We start from the raw sequence: 15,698 nt of genomic DNA, 5'->3' as shown, positions 1-15,698 counted from the left end.
TTTGAGCAATATTATATTTTTTTAGTTTAATGTTTAAGTAAATGTGCTCAAAAGCTTTATACTTAAAACTCATGATATTTAAAATAGAACTCAAAAACTTTAATATCAAACTCAGAAAATAGACAATGAGATGTACTACCTCAGATGTATAGTCTATGAACTGCACATATTTAGATTTAACGTGTTTAATTTTAATATTTTAAATATTTATTTCAATTTGTATGTACTTTTGTACTTATAATTTATTTTAAATTTTAGTATTTTATAATTTCATATTTTTAAAAAAAATTAATTTTAGTTATACTTTAAATGCGAGAAAATGAAAAGAATATAATGGAGCACGATTCGAGGCTCAAATTTCAATTTTGTGGCGCAACAAGCTTCGAGTTCAAATTTTTGAGCTAATTCCAAGCTCAAATCTTCTCGGTTACACCTCTAGTTACAATAATGACCAGCATTTTTATTTAGCTCGATCATTACCCTAATGTTCTAAGTTGTACCATTTGTTAGGCTACTACTTATTGGATTGTTTTTATCATTAACTGGTCTTATAGGAGAAACATTTATATATTAATCGATAAACGGTCCCTACGATAAAATTGATGGATTTTTTTGCTTCTACAGAAATAGAGAGAATCCTCTTCCGACCTAGACATTGTTGCCTGCAACTCATATCTGACCTTACATGCGTGGTAAAGTGGAACTGTTAACTGCTCTGAACGATTCGAGAGTGGTATGTGAAGTTGGCAAACGCGACTATAGCCTATACTAGGCGCTAAGCATTACAGTTATCGATGTATAGGACGTCATAACTTTTGATGTTGATTAGTTTTGAACCCAAATCATGTGTACACATTCAATAATCTCAGATTCTCAGGTAGCTGCCAACTGCACAACATCGAAAATTACAAGACAAAAGCCAAACTATGAGATCAACATCTTTAGGGAGGTTTTCAGGAGATGCAGTCTCAACTCGCGAAAGAGGACGAAGATTACACCCAACAATTAATTATATGTACACACTGAGACAACTACACTACTTGACGATGGAAAAGCCAAACTAAGCACACAATGTGAAAACTGCTTCCTCGGCTTCCTGGTAAATCGAATTCTTGCTCAGAAATCCATAACGGTGTCGCATGCTTGATTGATATAAATGCAGACTTACCTGACAAGTAGAAGATGGTGAAAGCAATTCAGCAAGCACTCGAGAAAATCTACATTAACATCTTAAATACCTAAAACTGGCTTAAAGCTTTGAGTTTTCATTTGAACTCTAGCCAATGTGTAGCGACTCAAAAATTTACGGAAATTAATAGAAGTGTGAAAAGTCTAATGTCCGTTACCTAGAATTGTAACAATGTGTTAACTATTTGAGCCTAAGCTTTTACAGGAGGATCATGTTATATTCTGTCCTCCTATCTGGTACTTGACTCGACTCGACCTATTCTTGTCTAGTTTCTTCGATATTATACGAATGCATTATAACTCGAAGTTAAGATCACCAAAGTGAATATTAGCCCGCCCAAATTTAATGTCATACAAGAACTAATGAAACCTAAACCAAAGAAGAATTAGCTCAAATTCTGGGTAAGCAAGTGAAAACTTTGCAGATATATATAAATACCTCATTTTTACGTCATTCACAGGCAATTCGGGTGTCAAAGCTGCTCAGACAAATGGCAAAAGCTTGGAAGGCAGAGATTGGATATTGATAATCCATGGTGAATACATCCTTTCCAACTTTCCCGAATTGAAGAACAACGTTTTCATTCTGAGGTCCATTTTCCAGGGAAGCAACCAGTTGAAAGTTCTTGACAGAAGCTACGGTTACACGACCATTGAAATTCAAACACCAGCACTGGAGTTGTTCATGCCATCGAGGAGCCTTATTTTGAAGAATCAACGTTTCCTCCTGTGTATTTGGAATAGCCTCAGATCGGCTATTGTGCACTCGAATTGATTTTGACCTGAAGAACGGGATTGATGGGAAATAATCCGTGTTATTATTGACCACAAGTTCGGTTTGTGTCGGGACCAATCCTCCAGGTTTAACAGCTGATGCAGGTATCGTATCCATGACACAATTCATCCTCCTTGGACCCCTGTCAAATGAAAACCATTTGTCAAAAAAAAAAAAAAAAAAAAGGAAAACGATAATTTTAAGTGCTGGTTAAAAAATAAGACAGGACGAAAAAAAAGGACAAATTGTGGTTTATGTTAAGAAACTTGTACTCACCTTGAACCCAAATTATTCAGCTCATATGAGATGTGTGACACGACATAGTTGCCAGAAGGAGCCCTGGGAACAACTTGTTTTGAACCCAGTAGCTTAGTGGATCGACTTCTTGTGATTTTAGCTCCATTGTTTGAAGGAAGTGTATCATGGATAGTGTATTTTGTGCCGAGGAAATTGGATCTGAGAGTGCAAAGACACAAAAAGGTAAAATCATAGCCTAGAAAGGCTAAAAAAGATATCAAACAACAAAGGAATTTCATACCTCAATTTGCCAATATAAGTATTACTGCCCTTTGAGATGTTCTCAGGATTCGAGGATATAATGTAGTCAACGCAAGTTGCGCGTCTACACTTTTTTGCAGCAAGAAGGAACTTGCCATCATCATAAGAAGCTGACATGAGTATAAATATACAATGAGAAAAAAAAATCCTTGAAAATATATCAGAACCAATCTACATTATCCTGCTAATAAGCTTACCGAGACACAAGTGTACTAAAAAAACCTAAATAATACTCCCTCTATCCCAATTTTATTGTTCCCTTTCCGCTTAAATTTATCCCAAAATTATTATCCCCTTTCTAAATTTACTCAACTTTCCCATTTTATTAGTTTTTCTTAAATCCACCCAAAATAGAAAGTAGGACAATATAAATGGAATGGAAACAGTATAATATTAAGTGCTTAACCATGTCAATGGATACCCGAAAGATGAAAGAAGTTATAAAAGTTCACCTAAGCTTAAGCCAAGGAATAAATAATACGTTTGGCTGCTACGATGTCGCTTTATGTAACAATGAATAAGAGTGTCTCTCGATCCAGGCTGAACAAAAAAACACGAAGACATAATTAGAACAGGAGGTTAGGGGGGAAAACATAGAATAAGTAGCTCTGTGTAGTGCATAAAGGTCATGCTATGTAACATAGTGAGGAGGGGTGGCGTATACAACAAGTATCAGAACCCTTCACAGATAGATAGATGCACCAATATTTTGCTATTATATCAAAATCAAATAAATTGTTCCTTTTGATTGTATACGTTTTTCAATATATGTGAGGAAGATTTTGAAAAACTTATACTATCTAATGAAACAGAGGAAGCATTGTTTTCACATAAGCAACAGACGCATATATCTACTGCAAAAGAAGGCACTTGGTCAATTTAAGCTAAGTATTCGACATTTTTACCAAGTCACCGACGCAACTACATTGACAACGAAAACAGAAACTATAAGCAACGAAATATCTTAGCTATATTGTCATTTCTGTCGTACAGCCTAATGAGAAAGAGATCTAGGCTTAGCAAAAAAATGTATTTGAAAGAAATAGAGGACACAAAATTCCATTTAAATCTAAATGACATGTGGATGCTTTATGAGTTTATTCTACAGGACCTAACGATGAACGTCGGGGTTAGCTGAGTATACACCGTCTGGGGAGTATGCACCGTCTCATTTTCTAAGATAAAGAATATTTATAGCTCCTAACGATATTACGATGGGATTTCCCTAAAAGTGAAGATATTTCAAACGCTTAGATTTCAAACGCTTTGAGCAAAAGGATTACTCGTACTCCATTTGACCTAGCATTATCTTCTTCTCCTACAAGTCTAGTAGAAAAAACTTCTCATATAAGCCATAAAACAAATATACAGAACAAACGATGAAGCATACAACATTGACTCATGAATAGATTAATCAAGGTACCAAACTTAAGAACACGAAACGAAATGCATTCAACAGAATTCCACTAGGAGTAACAATGAAGATAAAAGTAAGAAATCTGATTTCTCAAACCTGCTTCAAGGAGATTGGGAATGTCAATTTGCCGGAAACCTCAGGAACTTTCACAACCTCCTTCATAATATCTCTCCAATTCTTGCAAACGCCAGCGCAAGCAACAACATTCCTCCTCAGAGGCCAAGTGCTCTCAGAAGCCTCAATCCTCATTAACACATCCCTCAAAAGCTCAGGTGGCATATTAGCCCAACAACTCTGCACAAACGCGTCAACCGCAACCACACTACTCTGAACCCCTTGATTCGACCTCGATCTAAATCCATTCCCTAACTTAACATCAAACCCTTTCCTAGAAATACTCCCAAGCTCCTCTTTCATGTCATGTAAAATGCTTCTAATAGACATTTCTGCCAAATTCTTGGCTTTTCTTATATACACACCTACCTTCTAAACACAAATTCGTTTCGAAATCACTTCACAAATACATAACTAATTAAAACATCCACAATTTTACACTAAACAACCAAAAACAATCATTAGGCAAATATAACATATGGGGGAGGGGAATTCGAACTCGGGATCTATTATCACAATACCTCCGTCTTATCCACTAGGTTAAGACCTTCTCGGTACGAAAAACAAGCTCCTAACATCAAACCCACATGCCAAAAATGTCATCAAATGATCCCAAATAATTAGGGTTAGTAAAAACACACTCACCAAACAAAACTCAATTCTTTAATTAGGGTAAAAATCCAAACTTTAATCCTAATAATTAAGATTAATCCATAAATCTACAATAGAAATATAATCTTTTACAATTTCCCACATCATAAGCATAAAAACCCAGATCAAATTAACTGGATAACTGATAATTATGATAATTTCAAAAGTACAGCCCAGAAATTTAACATCACAAATTGTCAAATTCTAAGATTAGAAAACATGAAATTAAGTGACAAATTACCTCAAAAAAACATCATAAAATGAAATGTAAGGGATGAAAAAAAGGAGGAATTTTGTTGGGATTTCATTATCTAAATCAATTAGTTAGTTGGTTGGAAAATTGAGGGGAGAAGAAAGTGTGTGAATGTAAGTGAGTGAGACAGTGAGTTGAGTTTTCCAGCAGTTTTAGGGTTCATCTCATCTCATCCTTTCCTTAATATTCTCCTCAAGTACATTACTTTAACGTTTGCTTTTTGTTGTGAGTTGGTACTTTGAGCTAATTGAAATTATTGACATTATAATTTGTGGATGGTTATTTCGGCTGAAAATAACTGAACTGAAATCAATTAAACGGAATGGTAATATAAATTTTAATGCGTAGTATTTACACAAATGAGTTAAAGACCAAATTCTGATTACACCTTTTAAAGTACTTGAAATGAGTTCATTAATATCCAAATCGGTTGGGGAGTTAGAGGTGAATTCGATGATAATTGGACTTTCATTAGTAACAGAAAGTTCGTTACTTAAAATACTGAAAGGAAAAAGATAATTTGGTAACTTCACGATGGTACGACATTCTTCTGTTATTACCGTGAATCTAAGCTTGATTTGGTCGATCATTCAAACGAATTAAGCTAAAAAGAATATTCTAGTGTATGCACTCAAGTAGATTCGTAGTAATTTTATCAAAAATGTAAATTTTTTTAAGCGGAAAGAATGCAAACTTATTTCACTAAAAGAATTAGATGTGAAAAGAAGAAAAATACCATAGGTCGGTCTTATATAATACTCTCTATGGTTTCCTCCCCTTATAATCCTTTAATTAATTAATGTAAGCAAAAGCTCGTATAGGTAAATGATATTCTTTGCATCTCAATCATTTATTTATCTTTGATCGCAAATTCTCATTTGTTTGTAAGCCTGTGACCTCTCCCAAGATGTTTTGAGACATCACATGTTTTGACGATCATAAGCTTCTGACAGTCACAAGTGAAACCTTCTAATCTTTGATTTAAACAAACCCCCGCAAAGAAAACAAAAATGATTGTGACAGGAGGAGTGCTCCACTTCAACAAATTGATCAATATTCCATTACTCCTGAATTCCTATTCTTTTTTTTTTTTAGACAACAGTCCTGAATTCCTATTCAAGATGTTATATTTTCACACTTGCAAAAATAAAGAAATTGATGCATAATAACTTCAACAAAACCCTACAGGTGAGCAATCGGTTACAAGGTTTGCAAAAATGTAGGCTAGAATTGCTGGTGTCCCAAATAATTTCAATTCAACAATATACAGAATCAAACTAGTTTTCTCTCTTCTTGCAGGTTTCAAAGCCAAGATACAAAAGCCGACCTCACATCTCAATGACTGTGCCAGCTTGTCTGTATAGAACACTTTGTCTAGCTCTAGCCCTAACTCAAACACTTACTCTTTGATGGCATAGAAGCCCAGCATTTCCTCCTCGACAGGGTGAGTGTCCCCAACGATGGTAAGACAGTGTAGGGGAGCTCCGAAATCCACAGTAAGAAGTTGCCTCATTGAACCAGAGACTATGATCTGGTCCTCACTTCCTAACCGAGCGAAACCCACACAAGTTGTATCTTCATTATAAGCTGCAAAAAAAAATGTCCTTATATAGCCTCATAATCCATGACAAACTCCAAAAGAGGAAAAAACATGATATTGTGCTGCGAGCTCTACCAGATTCTCCAAGTGTCTGCTCAACTTCAAGGAGTTGTTCTATTGCAGTTGCGATTGACATGAACCGTGGTGGTTCATATACATTTTTCCCCCTGAAAGTACTTCCAAGTGAGAACACGCTAACACAAAGGTTTCTGTTAAACATAACTAAATTCAAAGATCTAGTTATTTGAAAACATAGAGTTACCTGCATAAAGATTCTAATGACGGTTCCTTCACCTTTATATCTGCAATTTAACAAAGAGGAAAATGTCACGAAAAAGACACCAAGAAACTACAAAACAAGATTAGTAATGCTTCCGAGACTTGATCAATCAATTTAGTCCTAAATCTGATTCCATGTGTCAACCCTCAATTAGCATACGTGTTTTTTCCTCACGCTGGATGCTTGCACGAAAAAAGAAATTCAAATCTGTTCTTTATATTTTAATTTGGTCGCGTTCTGTGAACTTGGACCCTAAATGGACTCCTGGGATAAGTTACGCGCTTCGCCTTCCCATCATTCACATTTTACCCCTGTTATGTATTTGGAAGGGCAAGGCTCCTTTAGAAGTTCAACATAGACAATTCAAGGAAGGGGATTGGCGACACCTCAAAGAAGTGTTAACTTGCTATCAGATAACAAAAAAGTAAAGATTTATGTCCAATTATTGTTGATGAAAAATTAAACTCTAACTCCATACCCTAACTCAATTCAGCAACAATCTCACCAAAAAGCTGTACCAAAATCAGGCTCAATCACACAATACAAACCAAATGAAAGGTTGCAGCCACCTCATCATATGCCTCAAATATATTGCTCCCTACAGACTATTATTGTACCGTTTTGCCCCTTTTTGTATTGTCCTAGCTATACATAGGAGGACTAGGAAATGTAAGAATTATGTCCAATTATTGTTGATGAAAAATTAAACTCTCTTGTTAAGATTTCACCAGTTATTCTCATTTATTTCCCAGTATATTCCTTCTGTTATTGATATCCTTCTCATACTCAAGTAAGAACATCGACTTCATCAATATTTCCATATTCAATGCTACTTTATAACTCCGCTTCAACAGAAAAAGGATCAAAATCAGCAGCTTGTTTTTATAAAGAGATTAGAATAAAGTCTCTACTCTGCCTTATAAACAACATTTTACAGAAACTCACTAAGCTTAAACTATATGTTAGGTGGAAGACGTATAGTCATACATTCATTTTTCTGTTAAAGTACTAATTAGAACTAAAAGTACTCGGTTCGACTAAGACGAATAGTAGTACAATACGAGCATGTAAAATCCAAATTCAAGTATAGTATCTACGAGATGGAGAAAAAAGGCCAATAAAAGATACCAGCTCACCTAACAAACAGAGAGTGTGCAGACCAAGCTCCCGGTTTTTCTTAATCTTTCCATAGAAGCTGTTTGGCTTCCATGTCTCCGTGAAAAATGGAATAGAAATGGCTTCTCCATAACGGTAAAGCTGTAGCCCACAGATTCCAATAGCATTCATAACTGTTGCATTGTGAATCACCTTCACATCAACTCCCATTTGTTTTGCCCGAACCACAAGATCCGAGTGTGTCGTGGCCCTGTAATCCACAAAGATTTTGGGTAGCAGCATCAGTCAAATGATAATTCCCTCAAAAACAAAATCACCATAGAAGTTTCTCCACATCGAAAAGAGATGCAACAATTACAATCAAAGTACATCCTCTTTCATGATATTATCATTATTGAAAATGTAACTCATACGCCCAATTAAAAAATTTAAAGAGGACTGGCAGAACATTTTTTTATACACACATTTACATACAGCAAACAGTGAACTGTGAAGTAATCAGACCGCAATGTATCATGATTCATAACTTATACACGCCGTTCTGTCAAATTGTTCATTATAAGTGAGACGAAAAAAAAAAGGGAAATAAAAAACATACCCAAAGGGATCGCCAATGACAAGGAAAGAAACATCTGAATGGCGAGCTTCAGACAACATACCGTCACTTTTCTCCTCAACCATTTCTCTATCTGCAACAATTACTGACTTCCCATACAACTTTTCCTGCGAAAGATCGATAAAAAGTACACAATTAGTACCCGTCGAGTAAGACGCGTGAACAACTTTGACAAGACACTACGAATAGTATTCCAAACCAGGAAAACAAGGGCCTCTACTAAAGAGAAACCATTAGACCTGTTCTGAAGATACAACAACATAGTTACAAAAGAAAGAAACCATTAGCTATGGTATATACGATTTGGGAAGAGCGAACAGGAAAATTTTCAGAAATCATGCTAGGTCTCCTTCACAGGTTATTCGAAGCATAAGGTCACTGTTAGTATACGTATGGTTGCACAAGTGCAGGAACAACACCAAGATGTCTTATTAAATGCTTTAAATAAGGTTTAATATCTTTGTTTTTAGCAGGCTGCTGTTGTTTCTTTCTTTTGTAAGATTTCTCTTTTTATTCCCCTTGATGGATGAACAAAAATGGGTATAATTTTCTTGCAAAAAAAACAACATAATTAATCAAAAATCACTTCCCTTTGGTTAAAAAGTACTGCATATATAAGCCTAAATGCCAACATAGTATAGGATGATCACCTACAGATTAGCTAATTCGATTCTATCTTACTCAGACTCAAAAAGAACACAGATGCGTGTTTTACGGATTACATGTCTTACTTTTAGTTTATAATGAGATATCCGAGTATCTACCACCCATAGTCTAGTGTCGAGCATTGAACAAAAGCAAGCAAGGTACTAAGATGTGTAGTAGCAACATAGATTTGCTCTCTATAGTCCATGGTAGTAAATCTGGGCAAGGCGCGGCAGTAAGACCTAATTATAATGAAGTAGAAAGTTACCAATATCGCATTTTGAAACCGTATCTGCCACATAGATAGCCCAATTACCAACACAAGATCAATATCAAAACCGACGTCCAGTACCATTCTATAGTCCATAGAAAGAAATCCATTATTCTAAATTAGCCAGAACATCACCCCTAAAACCAATGGTTCATATAAGACGATTCTAATCAATCTGAAACCTTAAAATTTACTATAAAAGCTTAAGAAACAAAATGGGTAATCCACGAATCAACCAAAAACAAAGTTAAAGTGAAGAAAAACTCGGAAAAAATACCAAAGAAACAATCTTTTTGCAGAATTTAATCAAAAACTAATGATTTTCTAGGTGGAAAAAAAGGGCAATTACAAAAGGAACATACCAAGTTAGAAAGACCATCAGAAGAGATGCCAAATGAAAGAAGAGAAGTAAAAGCTTCAATGTAGACTTTGTCGGACTTACGAACAGCTTCTAAACCTTTCAAAGTAATGTCCTTTTCATCTCCTAACCCCAATCCTATAATGTATAACATTTTTTTGTGCTTTTTGCTGTCTCTTCTGTATTTATTAAAACGACAAAGGTACAAACATTTGTGAAAATCAGTAGGTCTCCCTTGTGACGGGTCGGATCTTGCGACGGGTATTTTGTGAGTGGAGATGGGTAGAGGGGATAAGGTGGGCACCCACCCCATGTGCTCCTTCTCTCACCCTTATGGGTTTTTTGTGAGACATAACACAGACCATGTCATCAGCGAGTTTGTGACGGATACCCTCCGTCATAAGGGAGAATTTGTGAAAATATAGAGGTATCTAGTTTGAAAAGTTTGATTGATTAGAAATCAAGAACAACATGATCTAGTTTGCAAAGTTTGATTGATTAGAAATCAAGAAGTAAAAGCTTCAATGTAAACTAGTTTGCTGAGAATATAAAATAACCAAGAGCAAAGAATAATTAATCGAATAATCGAAAGAAAGCACCTATAAAATCTTATTAAAATGCTAACCTAAAAAATATGTGATGGGCGATATTCTCGACCACCAAGTCAACAACATATCGAGCGAGTCAAAGATATCCACAAAGAAGTCAACGACTTAGACAAATTTAACCGACGCACTGTCGGCTGTCTCTCGTGCCTCGGCTAGGACAACTAGCCAGTCGGGGCACATATCCGCGTACTCATATCCAAGACCCCTCGGCGGCGAGTCAACAGGGCCCGCCGGCCTGCCATGGGTCCCTCGGCCGAGGGTAGATCAGTCTTTCCACCTGCTAGCCACTTGGTCACTACGTGACAAAAGGTGAAAGTCTATAAATACTCCTCAACCCTTATTAAGGAGAGGATCCACAATTTAACCTAAGAATCACTATTCATCTGGTAATATCTTCCTTATCTCTCAAAAATATACTTGCCAAGTAACAACAACTTATCTCTTTAAGTCCACTGACTTGAGCGTCGGAGTGAGTACGCTCGGCCAAAGCCGAGCCCTCAGTTTGTTCATTGTTTCAGGAAACCGAAAGGAGGATTCAATCAAGGACGTCATTCTACAAGCCACGAGTGGTAACAAATAACTGCTTCGGAATTACACCCGGAACAATTGGCGCCGTCTGTGGGAAAACAGATACTAGAAGCTAGTCAAATCCCTTACAAAAAAAAACACAAAAATAAAACCCACCCAACAAGCTAAGAAGATGTCAAAACAAATTGAAGAATTGTGACTTTAAACCGAGTTCTCGCCAAGATGATACCGTCCACAATTAGGGTTGTGCAGGCACCCTCCACCGGCCGAGTAATTCAACCGGCGTACGGGATGCCAATAATACCCAGTACGCCGCCCCGCCGACCAAGTCACCATCATGGGACATGTGGTTGATGCAGCTAAGCTGAACCTACTCCTGGACCTAATGGGTGGCACGCCGACTCACACTGTCACAACGACAAGAGCGGCGGCACCTGCACAGGAGACCAGGGCCCAAAATATGACTCCGAGAAACTTGAACGAAGCATTGGAGGAAGCTGACCCTGTCAAGACGCCGAGGGAGCCCAGAGCGCTAGTGGTAGACCTGAGTCCTTCCCGCACTCGCGGAAGGACAGCGTCGCCGCAGCACTGACGAGGCCTGCCCCAGAGGAACGAAAGAAGTCCGACTCACCAGAGTCGGAGAAAAAGTCCGACTCACCAGAGTCGGAGAAGAAGCCCGACTCACCAGAGTCGGAGAAGAAGCCCTTCCCGCCACGAGGAGAGGAGCCGGACTAAGGATGCGAGGAGCCGATCGCCGCGTGTCATTCGACACGTGGTCAGACAGCCCCTCAGTGACTATGTCCTAGAAGTCCCGGTGCCGACTAAGCTTAAGTTGTCACCCATATCATACAAAGGAGAGAGCGACCCAACCGACCATGCCGAGGCTTTCGAGTCTTACATGTCGGTATGGGAGCAACCTGATAAGGTTTGGTGCAGAGTCTTCCCAACGACCCTGCATGGGATGGCACAAAGTTGGTACAAGGGGCTACCCGATGGGTCGATATACTGTTATTCCGACCTAAGGGACACATTTTTGGCCCAGTATTCTTGCAACAAGAGGAGGGCCGTCGAGACATCGGACCTCCTGACTATCAGACAGGAGGGAGGCGAGTCTCTCCGGAGTTATGTGAAGAGGTTCGACGCCAAGGTTCGGCAGATTCGTGAGTCGAACAATGAACGGCGGCCTTCGCATGCGATGAAAGGCCTCCCGAGAGGAGACTTAAAAAATGAGCTCATCAAGTGCGGCGGCCTGAACCTAGACTCCGCCAGAAGATGGCCGACCAGCCATAAAGGTGGAGGACTACCACAAAACCCGGGTAGGCCCAACGAGGCCGCACACTCAGAGAGAAAGAGCCGCCGGGAGGACAACCCGGATGAAGGACGCCGTGACAATAATGGGTCACGGTCGACGATCCGCCAGAAATGAAACGAGAACTCGGCGGGCGCCGGGGAGTTCAGACCGTACTACCAAAAGCGGTTCAATGGCCACACCCCCTTGGTCGTATCTGCCGAGGTCTTCGCCCGAGCAAGAACGAGGGTCGAAGTGGAAAGGCCTCCCAAGGCGAGGGGGACGGTGACACGATCCAAGATCGTGAGTACCATGGCCACACCGCCACTTAATCGACAACTCGCCGCATCCGAAGAATGCCATTGAAGAGCTGATCCGGAAGGGGAGCCTCGGCAAATATGTTGCCAAAGGCCAAAAGACGATGCTTGCGGCTCAAATAAGAAATCCGTCTTTGAACGGATAGGAGTAATCCATGTTGTCATCGGGGCAACGAGAACGGTGGGTCCGCTCATGGGCACAAACGGCACTGAACGAGTCAGATCGGGCCATCAAATTTGTGCCCAAAACAACGATCCCCGCTTCCAACATCCCCGATATGACTATTGGAAAGAAGGACTACGAGGGAGTCATCGCCCCTCACAACGACCCACTTGTAGTCCACTTGGACATATCCAACCACCTGGTCAAGAGGTGCCGATTGACACAGCGCCTACACAAACATCATGTTCGGGAGTGCTTTCTCAACCTCGGTCGAAGGTTGAGGACCTAAGCCCCCGCACCAATCCGTTGTCGATTTTTCCGGGGCCGGCTGGTACCCCCAGGGTCAATCAGCCGCCAGGTGATGTTCGGCGAGGGAATGCGGCTAAGAACGTCCCGTCTGAGTTCGTGGTCATTGACGGCTCGTCCGCCTACAACGTTCTCATAGGCCGAGTCACTCGAGCGAGGCCGATGCGAAGAATGTCCATCCGGCCCCGACAACGATGTATGTCTCGGACCGGGGGAAGTGCATAAACTCGTCTCAAAGGATGAGAAAGACGAAGTGGTCAACATCCGATATCTGCCGAGGGTGCAACATGCAATCCCTCAAAGTGGCGAAGAAGTGAGAGAAGGGAAGAGCCCATCCCTACAACAGGAGGGCGACCTCATGGATGCAACCGTCGGCATGGTCGAAGGAGCCGAGACCGAAGAAGTGGAAATTGACCCAGGGCGCACCGTAACTGTCGGTGTCAACCTGGAGCCAAAATTCAGAGCCGCTCTCCTACACCTGGTGTCAAATGCATGCTCCGATGATACATGCACCTTCCAGAGACCTGCAGCCGGTACTTAGTCCCCTTCCTTTTGCACAGTGGGGGATGGATCTACTAGGGCCGTTCCCAACGGCATCCGGAGGAAGAAAGTATTTGATTGTCGCCGTTGACTACTTCACCAAATGGGTTGAAGCTGTAGCGGTACCTGCCAAGACCACGGCGGCCGTAAGAAAGGTAATCTGGGAAAATGTCATAACTCGTTTTGGGTTACCCCAAGTCATGGTATTTGACCACGGCCGAGAGTTTTGGAGTGACACAATAATGAATCTGTTGGAGGAATTTGGTATCAAATTTGCATACTCCTCCGTCTGCCACCCACAGAGCAACGGACAAAGTGAGGAGGCGGCCAATAAAACAATCCTCAACTGTCCAAGAAGACAAATAAAACCTAAAGGGAAGATGGGCCGATGAACTACCCGGCGTCCTGTGGTCCCTCCGGACCACGGAGAAAGAAGCAACGGGTACAGTCCATTCCACTTAGTCTACGGGTCCGAAGGATCCCCGCAATTGAAGCAACGTGCCCACATTCGTAACGGCCACCTTTAACCCTTGAAAATGAGGAAGGACTAAGAGCCTCCCTAGACACTGGTCGAAGAAAGCCGAGATGCAAAGACGCCTCAACTTGGCAAAGATACCAAAACCGAATGAGAAGAGCCTACAACCGAAGAGTCCACAAAAGGGACTTAAAAGTAGGGGACCTAGTCCTAAGAAAGTCGGCCGCCGCCAACAAAGGAAACATTCATGGTAAATTGACGCTAATCGGGAGGGTCCCTACAAAGTGGTTGAAGAAATGAGGCTGTACATACCGGGATGTGCAGACATGGAGGGTGTGCCTTTGATGAGCCATTGGAACACCGACAATCTCAGGAAATACTTTGTATAGCGGCGGAGGTGTCCAAAACAACTGTTGGCACCCCGGCGCGTGTTTATGCCTAATAAAGGATTATCCAAGTTTTCCATCAAAGTGCATATTCCCCCCCGTAGTCATATAGAGGTAGACGCCACGGCCCAAGCCGGGCAGTCATCCCAAGAAGTAGACGCCACGGCAGTCACAACCAGCGCAGTTGATACTCGCGAAAGCGACCAACATGCCTTAGGAACGTATAAGCACAGTTGAGACGCAATTCTAGCCGCCTCGGCCAACCGAAGGCCTGGCAGAGGAAGCGATCAATATGTCTACAGATACGAACGCTGTCGAGCCGTAACCTCTAGCCGCCTCGGCCAAACGAAGGCCTGGCAGGGGACACAACGGTCGATACGCTAACATGTTTACAACGGCGGTTGGAAACGCAAATCGGACGCCTCGGCCAGACCGAGAGTGAAAGAGGAAGCGACCAACATGCTAACATGTTTAAAGAAAAAGACGTTAAACACAGTTGAGATACGCATTCTAGCTGCCTCGGCCAGGCCGAAGGTAAAAACGAGAAAGCGCTCAATTAATAACGCAAGAAGACAAGTGAAGGATTGTGATCAAAACCCGGCCAAGCCGGGGGCCAATAAACAAGCTTTATTAAAAAATGATCACAAGTAAGGAGAATACAGACGACGGCCGTCCCCATAGGGATAAGCCAAAACACAACCTACCAAAGTTTTACAAAATACAAGGAAAAGAAAAGCAAAAGGTTACAGACATATCATTTGAAGCGCCAAAAGATGGCAGGGAGGAAAGGCTTAATAATTGGCCCCGAGCAGTTGGCTATCCGAGATGCCGGTGAGCCTGGTGACGACCGCCCGTCTCCCTATGCTGTTGCTCGCCCATCGCAACGCGCAAAGATCGTCTTTGGTGGGCGACCCGTGAAGTCATCTTGGCGGCCTCGGCTTCCTTGCGGCCTCGGTCTCGACCTCGGCTTTCTTGGCGGCCTCGGCCTCGGCGGCCTCACCGCCTTCATCCTCTCGGCTTCCTCCTTGGCCGCCTTAGCCTTCTCAGCAAGGGCTGCCTTCTCCGCGGCCACCTCTTCTTCCTTCTTCACCCTTGCCTCCTCCTCCGCGGCCTTCTCCTTAGCTTCAAGCTTGTCATCAAGCATCTCGTCAAATTTTGGCCACGGAAAGGAGCCATCAAGAGGAAAGAGCTCCCCAATCACTTCCCTGCCGGCTTCCTCGGCCAGGTCCCGGTATTGAACACACA

The 15,698-nt window shown here is 41.2% G+C and overlaps 2 protein-coding genes across 5 annotated transcripts in view; both read right to left on the bottom strand.

The window, feature by feature from the left end:
* Nucleotides 1-791: 791 nt before the first annotated feature.
* LOC141591780 (tubby-like F-box protein 3) lies at nucleotides 792-5,191 on the bottom strand. 3 transcript variants are annotated; one of them, XM_074412234.1, is made up of 7 exons: nucleotides 4,945-5,191; nucleotides 4,035-4,424; nucleotides 2,974-3,061; nucleotides 2,502-2,631; nucleotides 2,240-2,419; nucleotides 1,628-2,105; nucleotides 792-1,168 (listed from the first exon to the last, which is right to left on the bottom strand). In XM_074412234.1, exons 2-6 carry the CDS (start codon nucleotides 4,380-4,382, stop codon nucleotides 1,640-1,642), a joined length of 1,212 nt encoding a protein of 403 aa, XP_074268335.1. In that variant the 5' UTR covers nucleotides 4,383-4,424; nucleotides 4,945-5,191; the 3' UTR covers nucleotides 792-1,168; nucleotides 1,628-1,639. The 3 variants fall into 3 exon arrangements, with proteins under 3 accessions (XP_074268335.1, XP_074268334.1, XP_074268333.1); XM_074412233.1 differs by having other exon boundaries at nucleotides 4,035-4,421; nucleotides 4,945-5,183; XM_074412232.1 differs by having other exon boundaries at nucleotides 4,035-5,191.
* A 903-nt stretch (nucleotides 5,192-6,094) lies between these two features.
* Nucleotides 6,095-15,698, bottom strand: part of LOC141591777 (putative diphthine methyl ester synthase) — a 28,321-nt gene continuing 18,717 nt past the window's right edge. Inside the window, exons 1-7 of one of the 2 annotated variants that reach the window (XM_074412229.1) lie at nucleotides 10,314-10,396; nucleotides 9,847-10,072; nucleotides 8,551-8,675; nucleotides 7,973-8,202; nucleotides 6,819-6,858; nucleotides 6,632-6,723; nucleotides 6,095-6,543 (exon numbers count right to left, since the gene is read on the bottom strand). In XM_074412229.1, coding sequence (XP_074268330.1) covers nucleotides 6,356-6,543; nucleotides 6,632-6,723; nucleotides 6,819-6,858; nucleotides 7,973-8,202; nucleotides 8,551-8,675; nucleotides 9,847-9,996 — 825 coding nt within the window. In that variant the 5' untranslated portion in view covers nucleotides 9,997-10,072; nucleotides 10,314-10,396 and the 3' untranslated portion in view covers nucleotides 6,095-6,355. Of the gene's footprint in view, nucleotides 6,544-6,631; nucleotides 6,724-6,818; nucleotides 6,859-7,972; nucleotides 8,203-8,550; nucleotides 8,676-9,846; nucleotides 10,073-10,313; nucleotides 10,397-15,698 lie in introns of those variants that run through there. The other variant, XM_074412228.1, reaches the window with a different exon arrangement.

Source organism: Silene latifolia, chromosome 7 (genome assembly GCF_048544455.1).
Source record: "Silene latifolia isolate original U9 population chromosome 7, ASM4854445v1, whole genome shotgun sequence".
In the NCBI taxonomy this organism is placed as follows: Eukaryota; Viridiplantae; Streptophyta; class Magnoliopsida; order Caryophyllales; family Caryophyllaceae; genus Silene; species Silene latifolia.
The sequence above is the reverse complement of the archived record's forward strand: the minus strand, read 5'-3'. Positions and strand labels throughout refer to the sequence as shown.